At 43.0% G+C, this 17,994-nt stretch overlaps 1 protein-coding gene across 5 annotated transcripts in view; it reads left to right on the top strand.

The window, feature by feature from the left end:
* Window positions 1–243: 243 nt before the first annotated feature.
* The window catches only part of UBR4 (ubiquitin protein ligase E3 component n-recognin 4), a 78,353-nt gene continuing 60,602 nt past the window's right edge, over window positions 244–17,994 (top strand). For all 5 annotated transcript variants that reach the window (XM_066982009.1, XM_066982008.1, XM_066982007.1 and 2 more), the window contains exons 1-26: window positions 244–405; window positions 3,992–4,089; window positions 4,813–4,916; window positions 5,616–5,745; window positions 5,851–5,990; window positions 6,328–6,430; window positions 6,981–7,122; window positions 7,287–7,411; window positions 8,136–8,260; window positions 8,532–8,591; window positions 8,710–8,900; window positions 9,129–9,228; window positions 9,320–9,457; window positions 9,961–10,078; window positions 10,493–10,680; window positions 11,244–11,403; window positions 11,533–11,618; window positions 12,919–13,088; window positions 13,858–14,140; window positions 14,734–14,866; window positions 15,140–15,219; window positions 15,650–15,778; window positions 16,220–16,402; window positions 16,640–16,762; window positions 16,853–17,082; window positions 17,732–17,856. In XM_066982009.1, coding sequence (XP_066838110.1) covers window positions 272–405; window positions 3,992–4,089; window positions 4,813–4,916; window positions 5,616–5,745; window positions 5,851–5,990; window positions 6,328–6,430; window positions 6,981–7,122; window positions 7,287–7,411; window positions 8,136–8,260; window positions 8,532–8,591; window positions 8,710–8,900; window positions 9,129–9,228; window positions 9,320–9,457; window positions 9,961–10,078; window positions 10,493–10,680; window positions 11,244–11,403; window positions 11,533–11,618; window positions 12,919–13,088; window positions 13,858–14,140; window positions 14,734–14,866; window positions 15,140–15,219; window positions 15,650–15,778; window positions 16,220–16,402; window positions 16,640–16,762; window positions 16,853–17,082; window positions 17,732–17,856 — 3,598 coding nt within the window. In that variant the 5' untranslated portion in view covers window positions 244–271. The remainder of the gene's footprint in view (window positions 406–3,991; window positions 4,090–4,812; window positions 4,917–5,615; window positions 5,746–5,850; window positions 5,991–6,327; window positions 6,431–6,980; window positions 7,123–7,286; window positions 7,412–8,135; window positions 8,261–8,531; window positions 8,592–8,709; window positions 8,901–9,128; window positions 9,229–9,319; window positions 9,458–9,960; window positions 10,079–10,492; window positions 10,681–11,243; window positions 11,404–11,532; window positions 11,619–12,918; window positions 13,089–13,857; window positions 14,141–14,733; window positions 14,867–15,139; window positions 15,220–15,649; window positions 15,779–16,219; window positions 16,403–16,639; window positions 16,763–16,852; window positions 17,083–17,731; window positions 17,857–17,994) is intronic.

Here is a 17,994-nt window from a genome sequence, read left to right as displayed (position 1 = left end):
CGCTTTTACCTCAGCGAAACCCCGCCCTCCCCGCGCCGCGCTCACCGCGCACGCGCCGCCCCCAAAGGCGCTGACTCACGCAGTGCGCAGGCGCCTGGGCCACCTTCGGGCCGCCTTTCCTCCTCCAAGGGGCGGGGGCGGGCCGCGCGCCTGCGCAGTGCCCGCTTTCCCGTCCCGTGCTGCGCAGCGGGGGGGAGGCGGGGAGGCTCTTCCGGCCCCCCCCGCGCCCCCCCCCCCCCCCCCCCCCCCCCCGGCCAAGCACAGCGGCAAGATGGCGGCGGGCGGCGGCGCCGGGCCCGCGGCGGAGCCGGGCTGGGAGGTGGCGGTGCGGCCGCTGCTCTCCGCCTCCTACTCGGCCTTCGAGATGAAGGAGCTCCCGCAGCTGCTCGCCTCCGTTATCGAGAGGTGAGGGCGGGCCCCCGGCTGGGCGTAGGGGTCGGGGACGGACGGAGCGGGCCCGCTCCCGGCGCCGGTTCGCCCCCCTCCCCCCCCCCCCCTCCCGGGATGGCGGCCGTGAGGCGGCGCCGTGCGCCTCAGCCGGTGCTTGGGGGAAGTCGGAGGGGCCGAATAGGGGCCGGCGGATAACGGCGGCCCCGCGCTGCCCCGGTACCGCCCCCCCCCCTTCGGGCACCCCGTTATTTTTCGCCTCTGTTCCCGTCAGCTGCCCGGGGCCGAGCGTCCTCCCCCCCGGCTCGTCCCCTCCGCCCTGCTGCTCGGCTTGTGGGGTCACAGCATAACGCTTTTGGGGTCACAGCATAGCGCTTTTGGGGTCGCAGCGCAACGCTGCTTGCTTTTCGGGTTGCTGGAGCGATCCCGTTGTTTCCCATCCAGCAGGCTCAGAACATTTCCACGCAGCACGAGAAGGCTGTCTGGAGCCGTTCGGTTTAATTTATGGGTTATTCTGGGATCTAAAACGCTGGGTAAGGAGGGCACGGTGTTATGCCCAGTTACAAAGATACAAACCTGACCACAATTGCTTGTTAGGAGACAAAAAAACTACAAACACTGCGCTGTGGAAGATAATAAAGTGGATCCTTGTGGTGTTTTGCTAAATATAGAATAGCTGAACATACACACAAGGGGTGCTTCAAGTCAGTGTTCTGTGCCTATATATATATTTGTATGGCTGTGGTTCACCTGGAAAGCTGCATATACTGAATATTGACATGATTCAAGTGCTTCTTAGGCTCATCTTTTGTCGGGGGACCATCCTAGCATAGCTTTTCCACGTGCAACTCTGTTATTGGGTTCTTTCAGCGGGATAACATCACCAAAACACCAAGTGGGCGTGCTTGACTTCTGGGAGAGGTCTGTTTCCTCCGTTAGTGGAACTGATGGCTCCATTTTCCTCTCAAAACCTCCTCAGCAATTCTTCTCCTAGGTTTGAGCTGCGTGCCTGGCATTGGCAGCAGCTGAAACCCAGCAGAATTCAGTGCAACTCGCGGGCCTGGGGCAGGGCAGTGTCTTTTATTTCACGCCTTGGTGCGCAGCACGTGGCAAATCACAGAGGGAAAGAATAGCCCGTTCACGCATGGAATCGTGCCCTTCTATTCTAACAAATAACTTATCTTGAGATTTCTAATTCAAGTGCATTGTCTATTTTCAGAATATGATTGTTTGATCTTTTAGTGAAGCTGTTGCTTGGTACTGTCCCCAAAGAGGCTAAATTTTCTGCCGTAACAGCAGTGAAATTACTGTAATTTTTTTCAAAATAAAGTAACACGCTTGTTTTCTTGACAACTCATCTGTTTCGTTTTTAAGTATCATCAGCTCCCTGGTATTCTCTTATTAGTACAAGTACTTAGGAATTAATAGGCTCTGGCCTCTAATTGACACAGATCGTAGAAATTCTGACTTGGAAAGACCCAGCTGCAGGTTTACACAGTTTGGGACAGTCAGAAGAGGCTGATTTTCAGGAATGGTTCTCAGTAGCGAGGGAACCGCACCTGCTGTTGTGCCTTTCCAAGGAAGAGGCTGCTTTGTGCCTGCTGCCTTAGATAAAGGGTCTATTTCTAGCCTGGTTGAGATTTGGAAGCAGAACTGAGAAACGGATGGTATTTGCTGCTGTTATATTTGATACTGATGGGAGGGCTTCTTGGTTAACGTGACTAATGATTTTTCCCTGGTAATCACAGGTTATTTAAGCAATAAATCACAGTACAGTAGCCTAAAGTTATTAAACTTCACCGTATGTACAAAAAAGCACTCTAGCACATCACAGATGAAGCTATTATCTTATGTTTTTTATTTGCAAGGACTTGATGGTGACGATCAGCTGAGAGGTGCCTTTCACTTTTCATTAACATAACAAGCCCAGGACTTGTTTAAATAAAACTTAAACCTCATACTGTCCAGTTCATGTGAAATTCCCTGCTGTGTTCTGGGGTCTGCATCTTTCTGTTCTTGTACCTGTGGCTATCGTGTCTTGCACAGCCTGACCTATGCAGCAGCATGGTAATTAGGAGCTGCCAGTTCCTTCTGCGCTCTGTTATTCCCAAATTGTTCTAATTTGTTCTCTTAAAACACATTGCATCCACCTACTGCTGCTAATTTAGAGTTGGCCATGGAGCAGTAGGTGAGCAAAGCCAGCGCTGGAGCATGGAGCACAAATTTTTTGCGCGTTCAGTCCCAGGGTTGTCACCCATCAGCGTGCTTCTGGCAGGAGACGGTGAGGTGAAGCCTGGTGAGCGAGACATCAAACCTCAGCCACGTTGCACTGTTCAGTTACTTCAAGCGAAGCCTGACAGCTACTTCTCTACTTCAGCTTTTTGGGCAGACTAAGTAAAAACATGCCTCAGTACTAGGAAATCAAAGCTTGAAAGCTGTTCAGTATTTCTCCCTGTTCCTTTCTCTGGAAGGAATAATGTATTCTACGTTTTTTCCCCTCCAAAAGTAAGGTCTTCTGCCAGCGATGGAGAAGTTGGTGTTTTGACAAGGAAGGTTCAAGTGGTCAGTGAAGTTGTCGTGTAGTGTTTTCTCCGACTTGCTCGCTCACATCTCTGAATGAAAGTTTCTATCGTCTGCAAACGGGAAAGCAATCAATGTAGGCATTTAATAAGCAGGTATCCACACCGCTTAGTTCTGTCACAGGAAAAAGCACGGGCTGACCTGGCCGTGCAGGCAGAGCTCGGTTTCTCCTTTCGGTGTGGTTGCCTTCAGGTCTGTGGAGATGGGATGCGATGTGAAGCTTTACTGCAGCTGCCTTTAACGGGCTGCTTCTGTGTGCAAATAGGTGTTCTCTCTGGCCAGCAAGCCTCGCTGAGAAGCCTCAGACACTTGACTTTCAATGTGTTAATGCATGTTTTGCTTTACGATTTTTGATTTTGGTTTGAATTGGCATTAAATTTTCACTTGCTCTGAGCTTCGTGTTGATTTCTGTGCAGAGAGAAATGATAAAACGATGCAGATCTCTGACATTGCAAGTCTCTGCCCATGAGGCTGGTGACAGTGGGTGTATTTTTCTCGGTTGTGCATTACCTGCCAAAACTCTTCACTCTCCTGCTTGTGCAGATGCTGCATTGTGTATTTGTTGTTGTCACGCAATTGGCCGCTTGGATCCTTCTGTTTTGCAGAAAAAATCCTGTCGATTCTGTGCCTCAACAGAACGGGGATGCCTGGGTTCCAGTCCTGACAAATCCTGCCTAGCGTTAGCAGAACCAAACAGCCCAAACTTTACGGGCAGCTGAGTTTAGACCAATTTAAAGATTAATTGACGGGGAGAGAGGCTGTTAGAGAGGCTGACCTGTTGATGATGCGAAAGGAGAAATACTGGTGATATTGGGAGATGCTTCCTTAGACTTCCAGCGTAGGTAGTGATCCTGATACATCTGCTGCGAGAAGATTCTGTTCCCATAACTTTGATTTGGAAAGACCGTGTGATTTTAATGGTCTTGTCTTACGTGTGGTAATAGATACAGCACGTTCTGAGCATTGCATGGCAGCTGCTGTTGGGCTGTATCGAATTGACGTACCTCCTCTTCTCCTGTTGCAGTGAATCGGAAATCTTGCACCACGACAAACAATATGAGCCTTTTTACTCCTCCTTCGTTGCACTTTCAACGCATTACATCACTACTGTGTGCGGTCTAAGTAAGTGTTCACCATCCTCTGCTTCTTTATAATGACTAGGGTATAGCAAAAGTTGCCCAGAGTTGGTATTTGTCTCAGGCCCTGTTTCTGAGTCAGATATTGATGTAGTGCGTGAGACCAGTGCTGCTAAATCTCATATTGACAGAATGTCAATTGAGATGGAAAGGGAAAGTTGCCCATAAGAGCGTTTGGCCGCTGAGTACTGGGAGGCGTTGACTTTTCGGTTGCGTATTTGCTGTCTGACTTCAATTAGGAAAATAATCTTCGTTTGAATTAAGTGTTTAAATCCATTGTCAGGATTTTTGGAATATGTTACTATGTTGGAATTAATGATCAAAGCACTGTGACACAAAATATTTTAGATTATTTTGGCTGAAAGAATCAGACAATTTCAGTGAAAATGTGCTTTTGTTCAACTTGTTTCTTGTCCTTCAGTGCTTTTTCTCTAAGCTCTGCCAGTATTAAATAATAAACATTGCTAGGGAAGCTGTTACGTCTATCTGTATTAATTTCTCTGGGTAGAAGGCGTTATCCTTGCTTTCCTGACGTTTCTTGTGTTACATTTTAATGAGACTGAATTTATATTGTCTGTGTATTAAACATGATAGATGGCATATGCATGCATGTTGCGTAGCATTCTGTTTTACTGAAAGCGTTAAGAGCGTGTTACACTGCAGTATTTAAAAACTCGTGCCGAGTGATGCGAGCATCTGCTTTTTTCAGTACCAAGAAACCAGTTGCAGTCAGTGGCAGCAGCTTGTAAAGTCCTGATTGAATTCTCACTGCTGCGTCTAGAGAACCCAGACGAAGCGTGTGCTGTTTCGCAGGTGAGCACAGGTTTTGAGCACGTGGGCAAGCCTGAGAGCACAAGTGGACTTTGGCCTTTAATGCCAAAATATTTGCTCTAATGTTGTATAAAGCAAAATCACCAAAGTTCTTAAAAAGTTGAAGATTTAGCACTTTAGTAGAAACTGATACCTGCTGGATCTTCCCTCTGCGTTCTTTTCACAGAACTTCAACTTAAGAGCAAGCTGCAATAAACGCGGCCCGAAGCCTTGCTTAAGCAGATCTCAGTTCTGTTGCAGTTTCCTATGTTCTGATTTGGGTTTGTGTAACGATCTGTTAGGTTGTCAGTTTGTTGAGGTTTTTAAGGACGGGTTCTTCCCCAGCTGTATTTCAGTCTTTAGAAAGAGCTTAAATCTATTTCAAAGAGGAAAGGCAAGTTAAAAGTGTTTGGGCAGTGTAGCCTCTGATCGGGCCATCTTTAAGCTTTAGCTTGTTATGGGAGAGAGAGCTTTTACAGGGCATTTCTGTAACAAGCATGTGGGAAGTTGTTAGTGACCTGAATTATCTGCAGTTAGTAGGCCATCAGGATTTTTGGTTTGAAGTCAGATTGGATCTCAGATGTTGCAGAAGCCTCAGTAGCTGCAGTTGTGCTAGTAATGCAGTGGTTTAGGGTAAATGTTACCGAGGAATAATTGAAATCAAGAGAGTTTAAATTGTACTTGATGTCTTTTTCTTTGTAGAAACACCTCATTCTGTTGATAAAGGGGCTGTGCACAGGCTGCAGCCGCCTGGATAGAACTGAAATTATTACTTTCACAGCTATGATGAAATCAGCCAAGCTGCCTCAGACTGTCAAAACCCTCTCTGATGGTAGGTATTTCAATGGGTGATTCCATTGCTGTGGCACTTGAGTTAGGCATAGAAAATGTTACATTTTTGATATATGAGATGATGTTTTTACTTTTCCCCCTGCAGTAGAGGACCAGAAGGAGCTGGCTTCCCCAGTGAGCCCAGAGCTAAGACAGAAAGAAGTGCAGATGAATTTCCTGAATCAGCTGACGTCAGTCTTTAACCCTAGAGTCTCATCATCACCATCTATCATGCCAGAGACACAGGTAAACAAACAGCTCCAGAATAAGAGTGGGCTGATTTTTAACATTAATAATACTGGTGCAGGTAAGGACAGAGGGCGATAAGTGGTAGTTTTTAAATATTCATATGTAAAGAGGAGTGTTTAAATCTCGCATGTTGATGAATGGCAGATGAGAAAATACTGTTTGCGTTGTATTGACAACAGCAGTTTTGGTGCCTCATGGAAGCTGATGTATTCAGTGATACCTGTACCTCTTCTGAGTTCAGCTGCTGCCGTGCCTTGCTGCGGTGTAGAGACTCATTGCAGTGCCCTGTATTTTTGATGTTTCCATGATATATTTAGTATGTGTATGCTTTTAGGTGGAAGGAGAAAACGAGGATCAGGCTTCCACAGATCAAACCTCAGCAGCAAAGACGAAAAGCATATTCATTGCTCAGAACGTAGCCAGCCTGCAAGAACTCGGTAAGAATCAGCTTTTTAGCACTGGGGAATTAAACTGCTGTAGCAGATGTTTCTTCTGTATTACACCTTACAGCTCTGAATAGGAAGAACCTCTCTGACCTGTAGCATTTGTTCTTTAGGACTCACTCGGTTGTATGTATGCTGATGTTACCCTGGGGGATTGTGGTGGTCATAATGTAGTTATCTTCATTGCAGAGGAGATGAGCTCCATATGTTTGTATGCGTTAGCTGTGTTTTGGAGGAGGAAAAGGTGGACAATGTAAAATAGCCAATGGGGACGGCTTACTGAGCAGGTGTGAATTAGACCCAGTGTGCCATGTAACACACACAGAGCTTTGTGACGCCCGTTAGGAGTACTGGCCGAAGACTTCACCATCTGGTTTATGTCTCGTAAATTAGTCTTTATCCTGTTACCTCATCTATGATGATATTGTCTCACCACAAAGAATAATTAAGTCAGTAATTAATGACCATTAGATCATTAGACGTTCTGCCTAGAAGCTCTCCTGTGGAACAGTAAAAATAAAACACTGCTGTTTTTGTTTGGTAGGTGGCTCTGAAAAGTTGCTGAGAGTGTGCCTGAACCTCCCATACTTTTTGCGATACATAAATCGGTTTCAGGATGCAGTGTCAGCCAACTCATTTTTTATTATGCCAGCCACAGTGGCAGATGCCACTGCTGTTCGTAACGGGTAAGATTGTGTCGTCACTTTTCTTTGGTATGTGCCGAGTACACCATATGAGAGAAAATAAATGTACTAGCTATGCTGTGTCAGTTATTGTGTTGCTCCTATGGACGTGTGATGTGTGCATTGCACATTGCATTGTTGAATCTTAACCTGTGTCGTTACTGTAGATTTCACTCACTGGTAATAGATGTGACCATGGCACTGGATACTCTGTCTCTGCCTGTGTTGGAGCCCCTGACGCCCACGCGGCTCCAAGATGTGACTGTTCTTGCTCTCAGCTGTCTCTATGCAGGTGAATAGATATTTCCTTTTTTTTTTTTTTTTGTTTTTTTAGAGCTTAAAGTCTCTCTTGCTTCTGCTCTGCTTTGTTACCTACGCATCTGAGGCTCAGCCCACCTTTATTTCTCGCAGACCTGAAAGTTATGCACCGTGCTGCATAGTATGGGAACTGGGTAATATGAACATTGTTCTAGTGGTACTGCGGTTCAAATTTGTTCTGCAAATGTTCTTGTCAGCATCTGAGAGACTCAGTGACTCAACACCTTCTTAATTGCCTGTAATTTCTGTTCTCTTATGTTGAGAGCGTAATGCATTTCTGTGATTCTTATTCCTTCAGCTTAATTGGTTATATATCCCCAAATCATCCTTGTTTCCCTGGAGTGGTTTTAAGTACTCCAGAATCCTGAGGGTTTATATTGGTATGGGTAAGATTTTAAAGAGTTGGTAATTGAGTAGGAAGGTTGCCATAAAAATGGTATTGAATTACATGGTAAAACATTTTCTCCTTTACTCGTTTTCACGCGCTTACTTCTGTAGGACAAAACCTTGCTTTTTCAGGTGTACTTCAGAAAGAAGTTTTTTTTAATTTTTTTAATCTGTCAGCTGCAATAATGTATATTCACAGCTCTCCTGAGTTCATGTGCATGTTTAATACTGCTTGTTTTTGTGTACTAAATGGGAGCGTTGAGTCCCAAGATTGGCTCTTAAGACTGTTGCCTTCACTTGTTTTCAATCAGGTGTGAGTGTGGCAACTTGCATGGCCATCCTACACGTGGGTAGCACTCAGCAGGTTCGGACTGGGTCAACAAGTTCTAAAGAAGAAGATTATGAAAATGATGCTGCTACTATTGTACAGAAATGTGTAAGTAGATGGGAAAGAGTGTGCGGGTGTGTGGTGTTTTCATTCTTGGCAAGTGAAGTGTGTAGAATTTGTATTTATTTCCCTTGCAGTACATACCTGTTATTTCTAGGCACTAGTCTGGCGGATCAGGTAATTGGGTGGCTAGTTGTGGAGGGGAAAAAACAGTTATGTCTGGAGTTTTAAAAGTGTGGTTTAGTGTGGTTTAAAAGGTGGTTTAGTTATTGCCCAATCAAGCGCTTAAACATTACTATGGTTTGGGATTTATTTGCAGCTTGAAATCTATGAAATGATTGGACAAGCCATCAGCAATTCACGCCGTGCCGGGGGTGAGGTAAGATCTGTCTCTCTTCAGGAAGCTTTCTCACTGTTTTTGTGCTGATGTATTTTGGCATTTGGACTTACGCTATTCTGTCTTTTTTTTTTTTTTTCCTCCACTTTTTGGGTGATAGCATTATCAGAACTTCCAGCTGCTTGGGGCTTGGTGTTTGCTAAACAGTCTCTTCCTCATCTTGAACCTCAGCCCCACGGCCTTGGCTGATAAGGGGAAGGAGAAAGATCCATTGGCTGCTCTTCGTGTCAGAGACATTATTGCTCGTACGAAAGAGGGCGTTGGGTCTCCCAAACTAGGACCTGGGAAAGGGTATGTAAATACCCCACTGAAGTAACCATTGTCCGTGTATCTAACCATGTCCAGCAGGGAACTACTGTGGAGTCTTGTTGGTCTCCCCATTGGAAATTCAAGTCTTGATTCTTGAAAAGTAGTAGTCATCTGTTCTTTCTCGGTTTATCAAAGCAGTTCCTGTCACTTCACTCAATCCCCCCCCCCCCCCCCCCTTGAAATTACATTGTATCTTTTATTTTTCTGTAGACATCAAGGGTTTGGTGTTCTGTCAGTGGTGCTAGCAAATCATGCCATCAAATTGCTGTCATCTCTCTTTCAAGATTTGCAAGTGGAGGCATTACACAAGGTGCGTAGGTAGCGTGTGTGGTTCTTGTGAAACATTTTGCCTTCTCCACTGAGACACACTTTTAATTTCTCTTTTCATTGTTGTCCTACAGGGTTGGGAGAGTGATGGTCCGCCAGCAGTGCTGGATATCATGGCTCAAAGCACATCAATACAGAGAATCCAGAGGCTGATAGATTCTGTACCTCTCACTAATTTGTTGCTGACTTTGCTATCTACATCCTACAGAAAGGTAGGAATGGGCATACAGCTGGGGAAGTTCTGTAGCTCAGCCACTCCTACTGAGTATCATCTGCGTGCAAAATTCTCTTTATAAACTGTGAATATGCAAAAAAGTGGTTAGAATTCTTCTGTTAGAAGCTGTCAGTTGGGGCCTCTCTCTCTTTTCAGAGACTGTGAATTTGGCAAACTTGTTCTAACAAATTTTTTTTGCAAGCACAGTGGTATTTATGAATTTAGCAAGAAGATGAAAAAACTGTATTCAAAACAGGTGCTTTCATGTTAAAGCTGTCACTTGAAGTGTTGCTTACAAGGTTGGCACAGATTTATTTTTATAAGTCAGAATTTTTATAAATTTTGATATCTAACTGAAGGGAGAGGAGTTGTGAAGAACTGTTAATAAATTAACTGAGTAGAATTTACTAGAAGAAAATGAGAATGATTTAGGAAGATGCTCTTGTTTTCAAATTCTTGTCTTTCATAATCCTAAAATTTAATTTATTCTGGTGTTCTAAGGCTTGTGTCTTGCAGCGTCAGAGGAAGGGCTCCATGAGCAGTGATGCAAGTGCCTCTACTGATTCAAATACTTACTATGAAGATGATTTTAGCAGCACTGAGGAGGACAGCAGCCAAGGTAACAGAGTTTGCGGCAAGTAACCTAAGTCAGGATTTTATGCTGTCTTAAAGGTGTAGTGGAAACCTGGATACTGGGCTTTTGTCTTCTTGGACTGGAATGACGTGTAGTGCTAAAAATATGAAACTGTTTGTAAGATCTGTTGGCAGAAGTAATGCTGACTGTACTCTCTTCTGTAAACTTAAGCCAGGCACTATTTGCTTCTTAGGAGAGTAGAAATTATTTCTTCTTGTAAATTCGTGCTGGACTGCTGTAAAACTGCTGAGCCTTGTGATTGTAAGGGAGAAATGAAAATTGCAAATCCCTTGACTCTGCTCACTGAAACTCTTCTTCAGTCCTTTTCTACTCTAGGTAGTTTGCATAAGGCAATTGCTTGCTATACTGTGCTTTTGTTTTTCTTGCCTCCTGTGTTAGATGATGATAGTGAACCAATCCTGGGGCAATGGTTTGAAGAGACAATCTCTCCAAGCAAAGAGAAAGTGGCCCCACCACCACCCCCTCCACCACCACCTTTAGAGAGCTCTCCTAGAGTCAAAAGCCCTAACAAACAGACTGCAGGAGAGAATGGGAACATCCTGGCCAGCCGCAAAGATCCAGAATTGGTATGGGAGCATAATAAATAACACACGTGCTGCAGCATCATTTACTTGACAGTAGCTAGCTGTGTTGACAAGTAGCATGCTAAACGTCAGGTATTTTAAGTACACTGCTGATGGAGAACCAGTGACTGATGGAGAACCAGTCTAGGCTTTGAAGACAAGAGTTTGCTTTACGCTTCTATTTGTTATTGCTAGGGAAGCAAAGACTGAAGGTATCAGTTCGGGTTACAGAGGGAGAGGCAAAATGAGGGCAGAACCATAAGTGAATTAATTTGCTGGTAGAATGCTGTTAGCTCCAACTCCATTGGGTAAAGATAAAAATAAATCCTTCAGCCAAGAAGTTAAGAGACTTGCAGGTTTTTCAGAGAATTATAAAATCAGTCCTGATAAGGAACACAAAGTGCAGTGAGTTGCATTGTATTGAGTAAACTAAATCTGCACACCACTACCAGGGGTGTTATTAGGGAACTCAATTTATTTTACTGATGGTTTTGGCTTTTTTAATGTTTTCTCATACTCCCTCAGACTTTTTTGTTTCTACAGTATGTTTCTCTCTTTCTTTTCAGTTTTTGAGCCTAGCTTCAAACATTTTGAACTTTATCACTTCTTCTATGCTGAACTCGAGGAATAACTTCATTCGCAACTACCTGAGTGTCTCTCTTTCGGAGCAGCACATGGCAACACTGGCTAGCATCATCAAAGAAGTGGATAAGGATGGGCTTAAGGGTGAGTGAGCAGAGCTTCTCTGTTAGAGAGTACAAACAGTAGGATTTACAGAATATTTTCTTAGTTCCATGTGGAAATCTTAAATATAGGAGAGCAACAGTGGTAAGTGGCTCAATCCCTGTATTATAGGCACATCAGACGAGGAGTTTGCTGCTGCACTGTATCACTTCAACCACTCCTTAGTGACCTCAGATCTTCAGTCCCCTGCCTTGCAGGTAAGTCCTTTATGAATGTATAAGTGAAATAAAGAAGTGTTGGTGTCAGTTAATGCTACTATGTGGATTCTCTGCACCTAGAGTAGTGTGTTGTGATTCCATTTGGCCCCAGAGTATATTCTTTTGCAAACAGAGCTTGGAATATTTTGGATCCAACAAGTGGAATGACCTTTACAGTCATCCAGCACAAAACGTCCTGCAGTGTATAAGCTTAATATTCAGATTAATCCACTGAATTATGAAGGTTGAAGGGGAAGTGAGTTTGTGTATTTTGTTTTGGAGACTTACCTCTATCCATGTGTTTGCCAAGATTCCTGCAGATTTACTTTGCTGTCAGGACTGATGACAAAAGGCATTGGAATTATTTCAGGAGAATCAAAGTAATCTCTTAGCTTTCGTGTGTTGACTTTGTAGCCTCTAGGTTTCTTTGCTAGGTCATGGGCTGGTTTAACACTGTAAGTAGAGATTCAGTGAATTCATTACCTATACATTTTTTTGACTGTTTTCTACTGTATTAAAAATATTCCCCTGCCCCCCCCCCCCAAACAAACAAACAAAAAAACACCAGTTAAAATAGTTGTATAAACTTTTGGCTAAATCTGAAAAGAAGCAAGTATTTCTGTGATCAGTAGAAGGGGTCTACTTCTGGATTTTTAAATACAGAATGATGTCATAATTGTCTCATTTGTCTCATTTGAAGTTTAGATGTGTAAAACTTGAATGTTTTTAGTCAACTAAATGACATTGAGCAAAGAACTTCTACTGTTTTGTTCTGTTTTTCAAAAGTAGTCCCTATACTATCTGTCTTAATATATCTGAGGAAGTGTTTTCATTTTCTGAGCTCTTTATTTTTTGCTCTGTCATTTCTGGAGAGGTACAACAATATCTCCCAGATGGTTGCTTCTGATTTGTTGTGATTTTTCAAGCCTTGAGGGGTACTCAGTTCCTAGTTTTTGCAATAACAGTACCAGTCAGAGTAAATGCAAAGTCTGCAAGCTGACCCGTGTCATTCTGCCAAAGCATAATCTCTCCTGCTGTGATTTTTGCAGTAAATGAGTAGAGCTTATTAATGCAATTTTTTCTGCATTGGAGCTAAAGTTCACAATTTGTTGTTTTAGGTGGCAAAATGACAACGTAATTATCCCTCAGTAGCTGTACTACATATTTGAGATAGGAAAAATATAGCTGTCCAGTACAGCTTTACAAGCTCTTAGAGCACTACTCTTTATTCAAATCTTGCTTTTAATTAAAGCAGCAAGCAAGACGTGCCTCTTTTCAAGAGGTCTCTGTTTTGTTCTAGAACACACTTCTGCAGCAGCTGGGAGTTGCCCCTTTCTCTGAAGGACCATGGCCTCTCTACATCCATCCTCAAAGTTTGTCGGTGCTCTCACGACTTCTCCTCATTTGGCAGCATAAAGCCACTGCCCAGGGAGATCCTGATGTCCCAGAGTGCCTTAAAGTTTGGGAAAGGTGAGATAATTTTGTGTTAAGTTGAAAGTCAGTCTGTCATCTCTTATCTCTCTGATTTTTTATTAAGTGAAAATTCCTTGGCACCAGCGTAACGAGTACGCGTGCGTGTGTTGTCTGAGCACTGGTGGGTATGTGATGCTCGGAGGAGCAGAAAGTCAGTCTTCTGTGTGGCTGGAGCTTTTCACCTAAAATGCAGGAAATGAATGAAATCAGTCATCGGAATGAGGACCTAGGTGGATGGAGGCTGAATAACCTACAGTAATGCTGTTTTTAAAAAAGGAGAAACAAATGTATTTCAGCAGACTTCTAGTAGTTCACTTCTCGTTTCGCTGACTCAAAGCCATAGTGGACTGCCTTTCCTGTGGACACGAGTTTGCATCTCTCTATCTCCTTTTAAATGATCATATTCTCCATCAAATGTATTTGCCTCTAATTGAATTTATGTAGGTATTAGAATTTGCATAGCCTCATTCCAGTACGTAATGTACTCTGCAGTGTTGTGCCAGGGGAGGTTTAGATTAGATGTCAGGAAGAATTTCGTCACAGAAAGGGTGGTGAGGCATTGGAACAGGCTGCCCAGGGAAGTGGTGGAGTCGCCATCCCTGGAGGTATTTAAGAGCTCTGTGCATGTGGAGCTTAGGGATGTGGCTCAGTGGTGGATGTGGTAGTGCTGGGTGATGGTTGGACTTGATCTTACGGGTCTGCAGCAACCTAACTGATTCTGTGAGTCTTAAGTAGAAAAGTCATTTATAAACTTTCTCATTGTCAGGTTTGTGGGCACGCTGAAGCAAAATGCCTTGCAGGGGACTCTTCCCAACGATACAGAAGATCTGAATGTTGAACATCTCCAGCTGCTGCTGCTTATTTTTCACAATTTTTCTGAGAGGGGCCGCAGGTCTATCATGATGCTCTGTATCCAGACAATTGTTGAGCTAACAGCGAACATGGATACCCAGCAAAGTTCTGTGCCACTTATTGTGGCTCGTCTATTCTTGGTGTTCGACTACTTGCTCCATCAATATTCCAAGGCCCCCGTTTACTTATTTGAACAGGTACGATTTTGAGATCATGTTCTGAATATGCAGCTGGTCACTAAGCAAAAATCTGTAGCAGGCAATCATGTGTTGTCTTCACAGCCTTTGTGAGTAACTCGGTTTTGGTTCTGTTACCAGCTTTTTATGTTATAACAAATGATTAACTACAGCTGCTTCTTCCTAGTGGCAGGTTCAGTTAGAGTGTAGATTTCTGATGTAACTGCTGTCCAAATAAATCCTGCTAAGGACAGGATGAAAGCCCTGCCTTATCTTTCAAAATCATGAGTATTTTGGGTATAGGCACCATTTCAAATACCTTGTACACATTGTTCTTGCCTTAGCTTGTCACTGTTTTTTGGCACTGTTCTCATTAATGGGATGCTAGTGTTTTGTGGGCTTTTTCAGCTGTTGGAAGCTTGACCATTGACTTAAGCTGCTCACTCCAGAATAAAAGTCATTGGATAGGGTTCAGGGCTTTCCTCAGAAGCTGAGAATGATTGTGTTTTAGCACTGTGGCTGTTTGTATTTTGTTTCTTCTTTTGTTACTGTTGGGGTCTCCTTGCTTAATGATGAGGTTGCGATGGTTTTTGTTTTTTTTCTTTTTTACTTAGGTGCAATATAATTTGCTGACTCCACCCATTGGCTGGGTGAGCGGGTCCCAGGACAATAGCAGACGAACTTCTGTCCCACTCTATCATGGTTTTAAGGAGGTGGAAGAAAACTGGTCTAAACACTGTTCATCAGGTAAGAAGGAAAATGTAAGGAATTTTTTATTCTAAGATTTGTTTTTACAAATAAATGAGAGCCTTTCCTATGCCCTGGCCAGGGTACCTTTTCCTGCTTTTGACGGGCATAGTTAAAACAGATAAAAAAGAGTATAGTTATGCTTCAACAGTTTTATTAACATATTCCTAGACAATATTAATATTACAAAGTGATTCAAAATAAAGACAGTAACACAGTACTGCCTAACTAAAACTCTCACTGTGAACTTTATTTTCTGTACTCTCCTTCCAGACACAGTTCCACAGCCCAGATTCTACTGCATCCTATCTTTAGAAGCTTCTGAAGATGACCTGAACCGTCTAGATAGCATGGTACATGGGATTTCTGTAGGCCTTCAGAGGGGAGGGCAGCGTTGACTTGACAAGTGCCAGGGAAAAGAGACAAGAAAGAAAAACCTGGTGAAGCAGCTAGAGCAGAATTTTTTCTCCAAATGGAGAAGCATCTAAGAGAAAGATTATTAGAGTTGCTTTCCGATCAGTTTGTTCCAAGTTAGTTTTTCCTGCGTTTTGTTTCCTCAATGAATTTGTTGTCACCAAAGTTACAGGCTTGCATAATGCAGGGCTGCATTAGAACCAATGCATTGGTACCCTGACTGGGAAGAGAAGTACCTGACAGAGTTACCTTCCTGAAGTTACATTTTGCCTAGTTCTGGTCTGTGGGTATTCTGAATTCTCAGAGAAAACCTTGACTCTATATAAATGCAGATGCAAAGCAATGATCCTGACTTGTCATCTCTTGCAGGTTTGTGAGGTCCTTTTCTCTAGGACTATGAAGTACGATGAGCTTTACACAGCCCTGACTTCACTACTTGCAGCTGGGTCGCAGTTTGATACACTCAGGAGGAAGGAGAACAAAAATGTCACTGCACTGGTAAGACTGTATGTGTTGCTGTGATGTTGCCTATATTGAGGAATAACAGGTTTTTAGATTTGCTGTTTAAAACAAGTATTCAGCCCAAGTATTCTGGATAGTGGTTGAAGTAATTGAGAGCTTGAAAATCCCATGTGTAATGGTAGTATTTTTAGTGGTGGTACATCTCTCATGGGTTTTTAGTTCACAACATGTTTAAGATTTACTGTTCCTCCCTGGTAACTCCAGGAGGTCTGGCTAGAATATGATGAGACAGAAAATTTTTATCTCTTTCTTTTCTTATTCCTCTTTGTTGCATACCTCGTTGCAAAATATGGAACGGTGCGTGGATTTGATTTGGCACATCTACAGGAGTCTAGAGTCCCTGATGAGATAATTTCAGTAAAATGATTGAAACTGTGATCTTCCATTACTAATTAGTCCAATGGTACTTTCATTTAGGAAGCCTGTGCACTTCAGTACTACTTCTTGATACTATGGCGAATTCTAGGGATTTTGCCTCCATCCAAAAACTATATGAATCAGTTGGCTACAAACACACCGGAAATGAGTGAATGTGATATTTTACACACGCTGCGCTGGTCTTCTCGTCTTCGAATCCCATCTTACGTCACATGGATCAAGGTATGGCCTCATCATTATTGTGGTGTTTTATGTTTGTTGATAGTAAGAATGGCAGTCTCTTGTTCTTCCATGCTTACTTAAGCATGTGGGCTTTGTTGTGTGGGCATGGTGGTGAGAAATTGGGACTTCTGTCTGCATTTTCTGAAGTATTCTAGCCTAGTAGATGGCAGTGTCTTGATTACAGAGCACTTCTAAAGGGTGATAATTTTTTTGTTGTTGTTGTTTTGACATCTGTAGGATCACCTTACCAAGCAGGGCATGAAAGCTGACCATGCTGCTTCTCTTATTGAATTGGCCTCCAGCAAGTGCAGCTCAGTGAAATACGATGTAGAAATAGCAGAAGAATACTTTGCTCGTCAGGTAAGCTTCTGCCAAATGCAAATGTGGACGTGGAACATCTATTTTCGTGGAACAATTTGCACTTACAATTCCATTCCTTTGTATTTTAAGATATCTTCTTTCTGTGGCATTGACTGCACAACTATTCTCCAACTGCATGAAGTTCCCAGTTTACAGTCCATTTACACCCTTGATGCTGCAATTTCCAAGATCCAGGTTTCTCTAGATGAGCACTTTTCCAAGCTAGCTGCAGAAACCGATCCACAAAAGTCTTCAGAGATAACCAAGAACCTCCTGCCTGCTACGCTACAGCTTATTGACACCTATGCTACATTTACGAGGTACAACCTTAGCATCTCCAACAGAAATACAAGTTTCTTATGTGCATGGGGCTTTTCGTTTTATTTGTTGTTTTTGTAGAGAGGTGGTTTGTTTAATTGTCCGGCCTAATTAGTCTAACTTAAGTCCTTTAGAGTGTCCATTGTTTTTAAAAGAAGAAAAAGAGAGGCTTCACAAGCTATAACATGGAGTTCTTATTTCTAAGTAGCCTTCTTGTCTGATCTTTCAAAACTTTCTTGCAAGTTTGCAAAAACAGTTTTTCTCTGAAGATGAAACCTCTTCTTGCCACTTTCTAGGATAGTGCTGCTTAAGGTTATTTCACTGACATATTATTGAGACTGTCAGAGAGACCATCAAGGCTTTGTGTGTGTGTGTCTGTGTGTTAGTTCTTAGATTAGGAATTTGAAGTCTTCTAAACTCTCATTAGCCCCTATGTAAAAGAAAGCAAAAGTAAATCAGCTTTTTTCTTTTAAGCAGATACTTTTCCTGGTAAGCAGCTTAGAGGAGATAAAAGCCCAAAACACTTAGTGGTATCACATGAAGTATGGGGTAGAACTTCAGAAGTTTGCTTTATGTGTCACCATATTGACACATTTAGTTAAGAAATACAGAACTGCTTCCTGAAATGAATCCTTTTCCTCATGAATGCAGATCTTACTTGCTACGTAGCCTCTCTGAAGAGGGCTCCAGTGAGAACAAACCTTCTGAAGAGAAGCTACGAGGTTATGCTGCTGTCCTGGCCATTGCATCCAGCCGTTCCAAATCTAATACCCTAGGTGAGTGTCCTGGATAGTTCAAATTTCCTTGTGTGTGTGGGTGAAGCTTTCTACAATGCTGCCAACACTCAATTTCAGAGCTGTATGCTGGCTAATGCATTCTTCTTCTTCACCACCTTGTTCAGATCAGTGTATTAA

Source organism: Anser cygnoides, chromosome 23 (genome assembly GCF_040182565.1).
Source record: "Anser cygnoides isolate HZ-2024a breed goose chromosome 23, Taihu_goose_T2T_genome, whole genome shotgun sequence".
Classification (NCBI taxonomy): Eukaryota; Metazoa; Chordata; class Aves; order Anseriformes; family Anatidae; genus Anser; species Anser cygnoides.
This window is presented reverse-complemented; position numbering and strand designations above follow the sequence as displayed.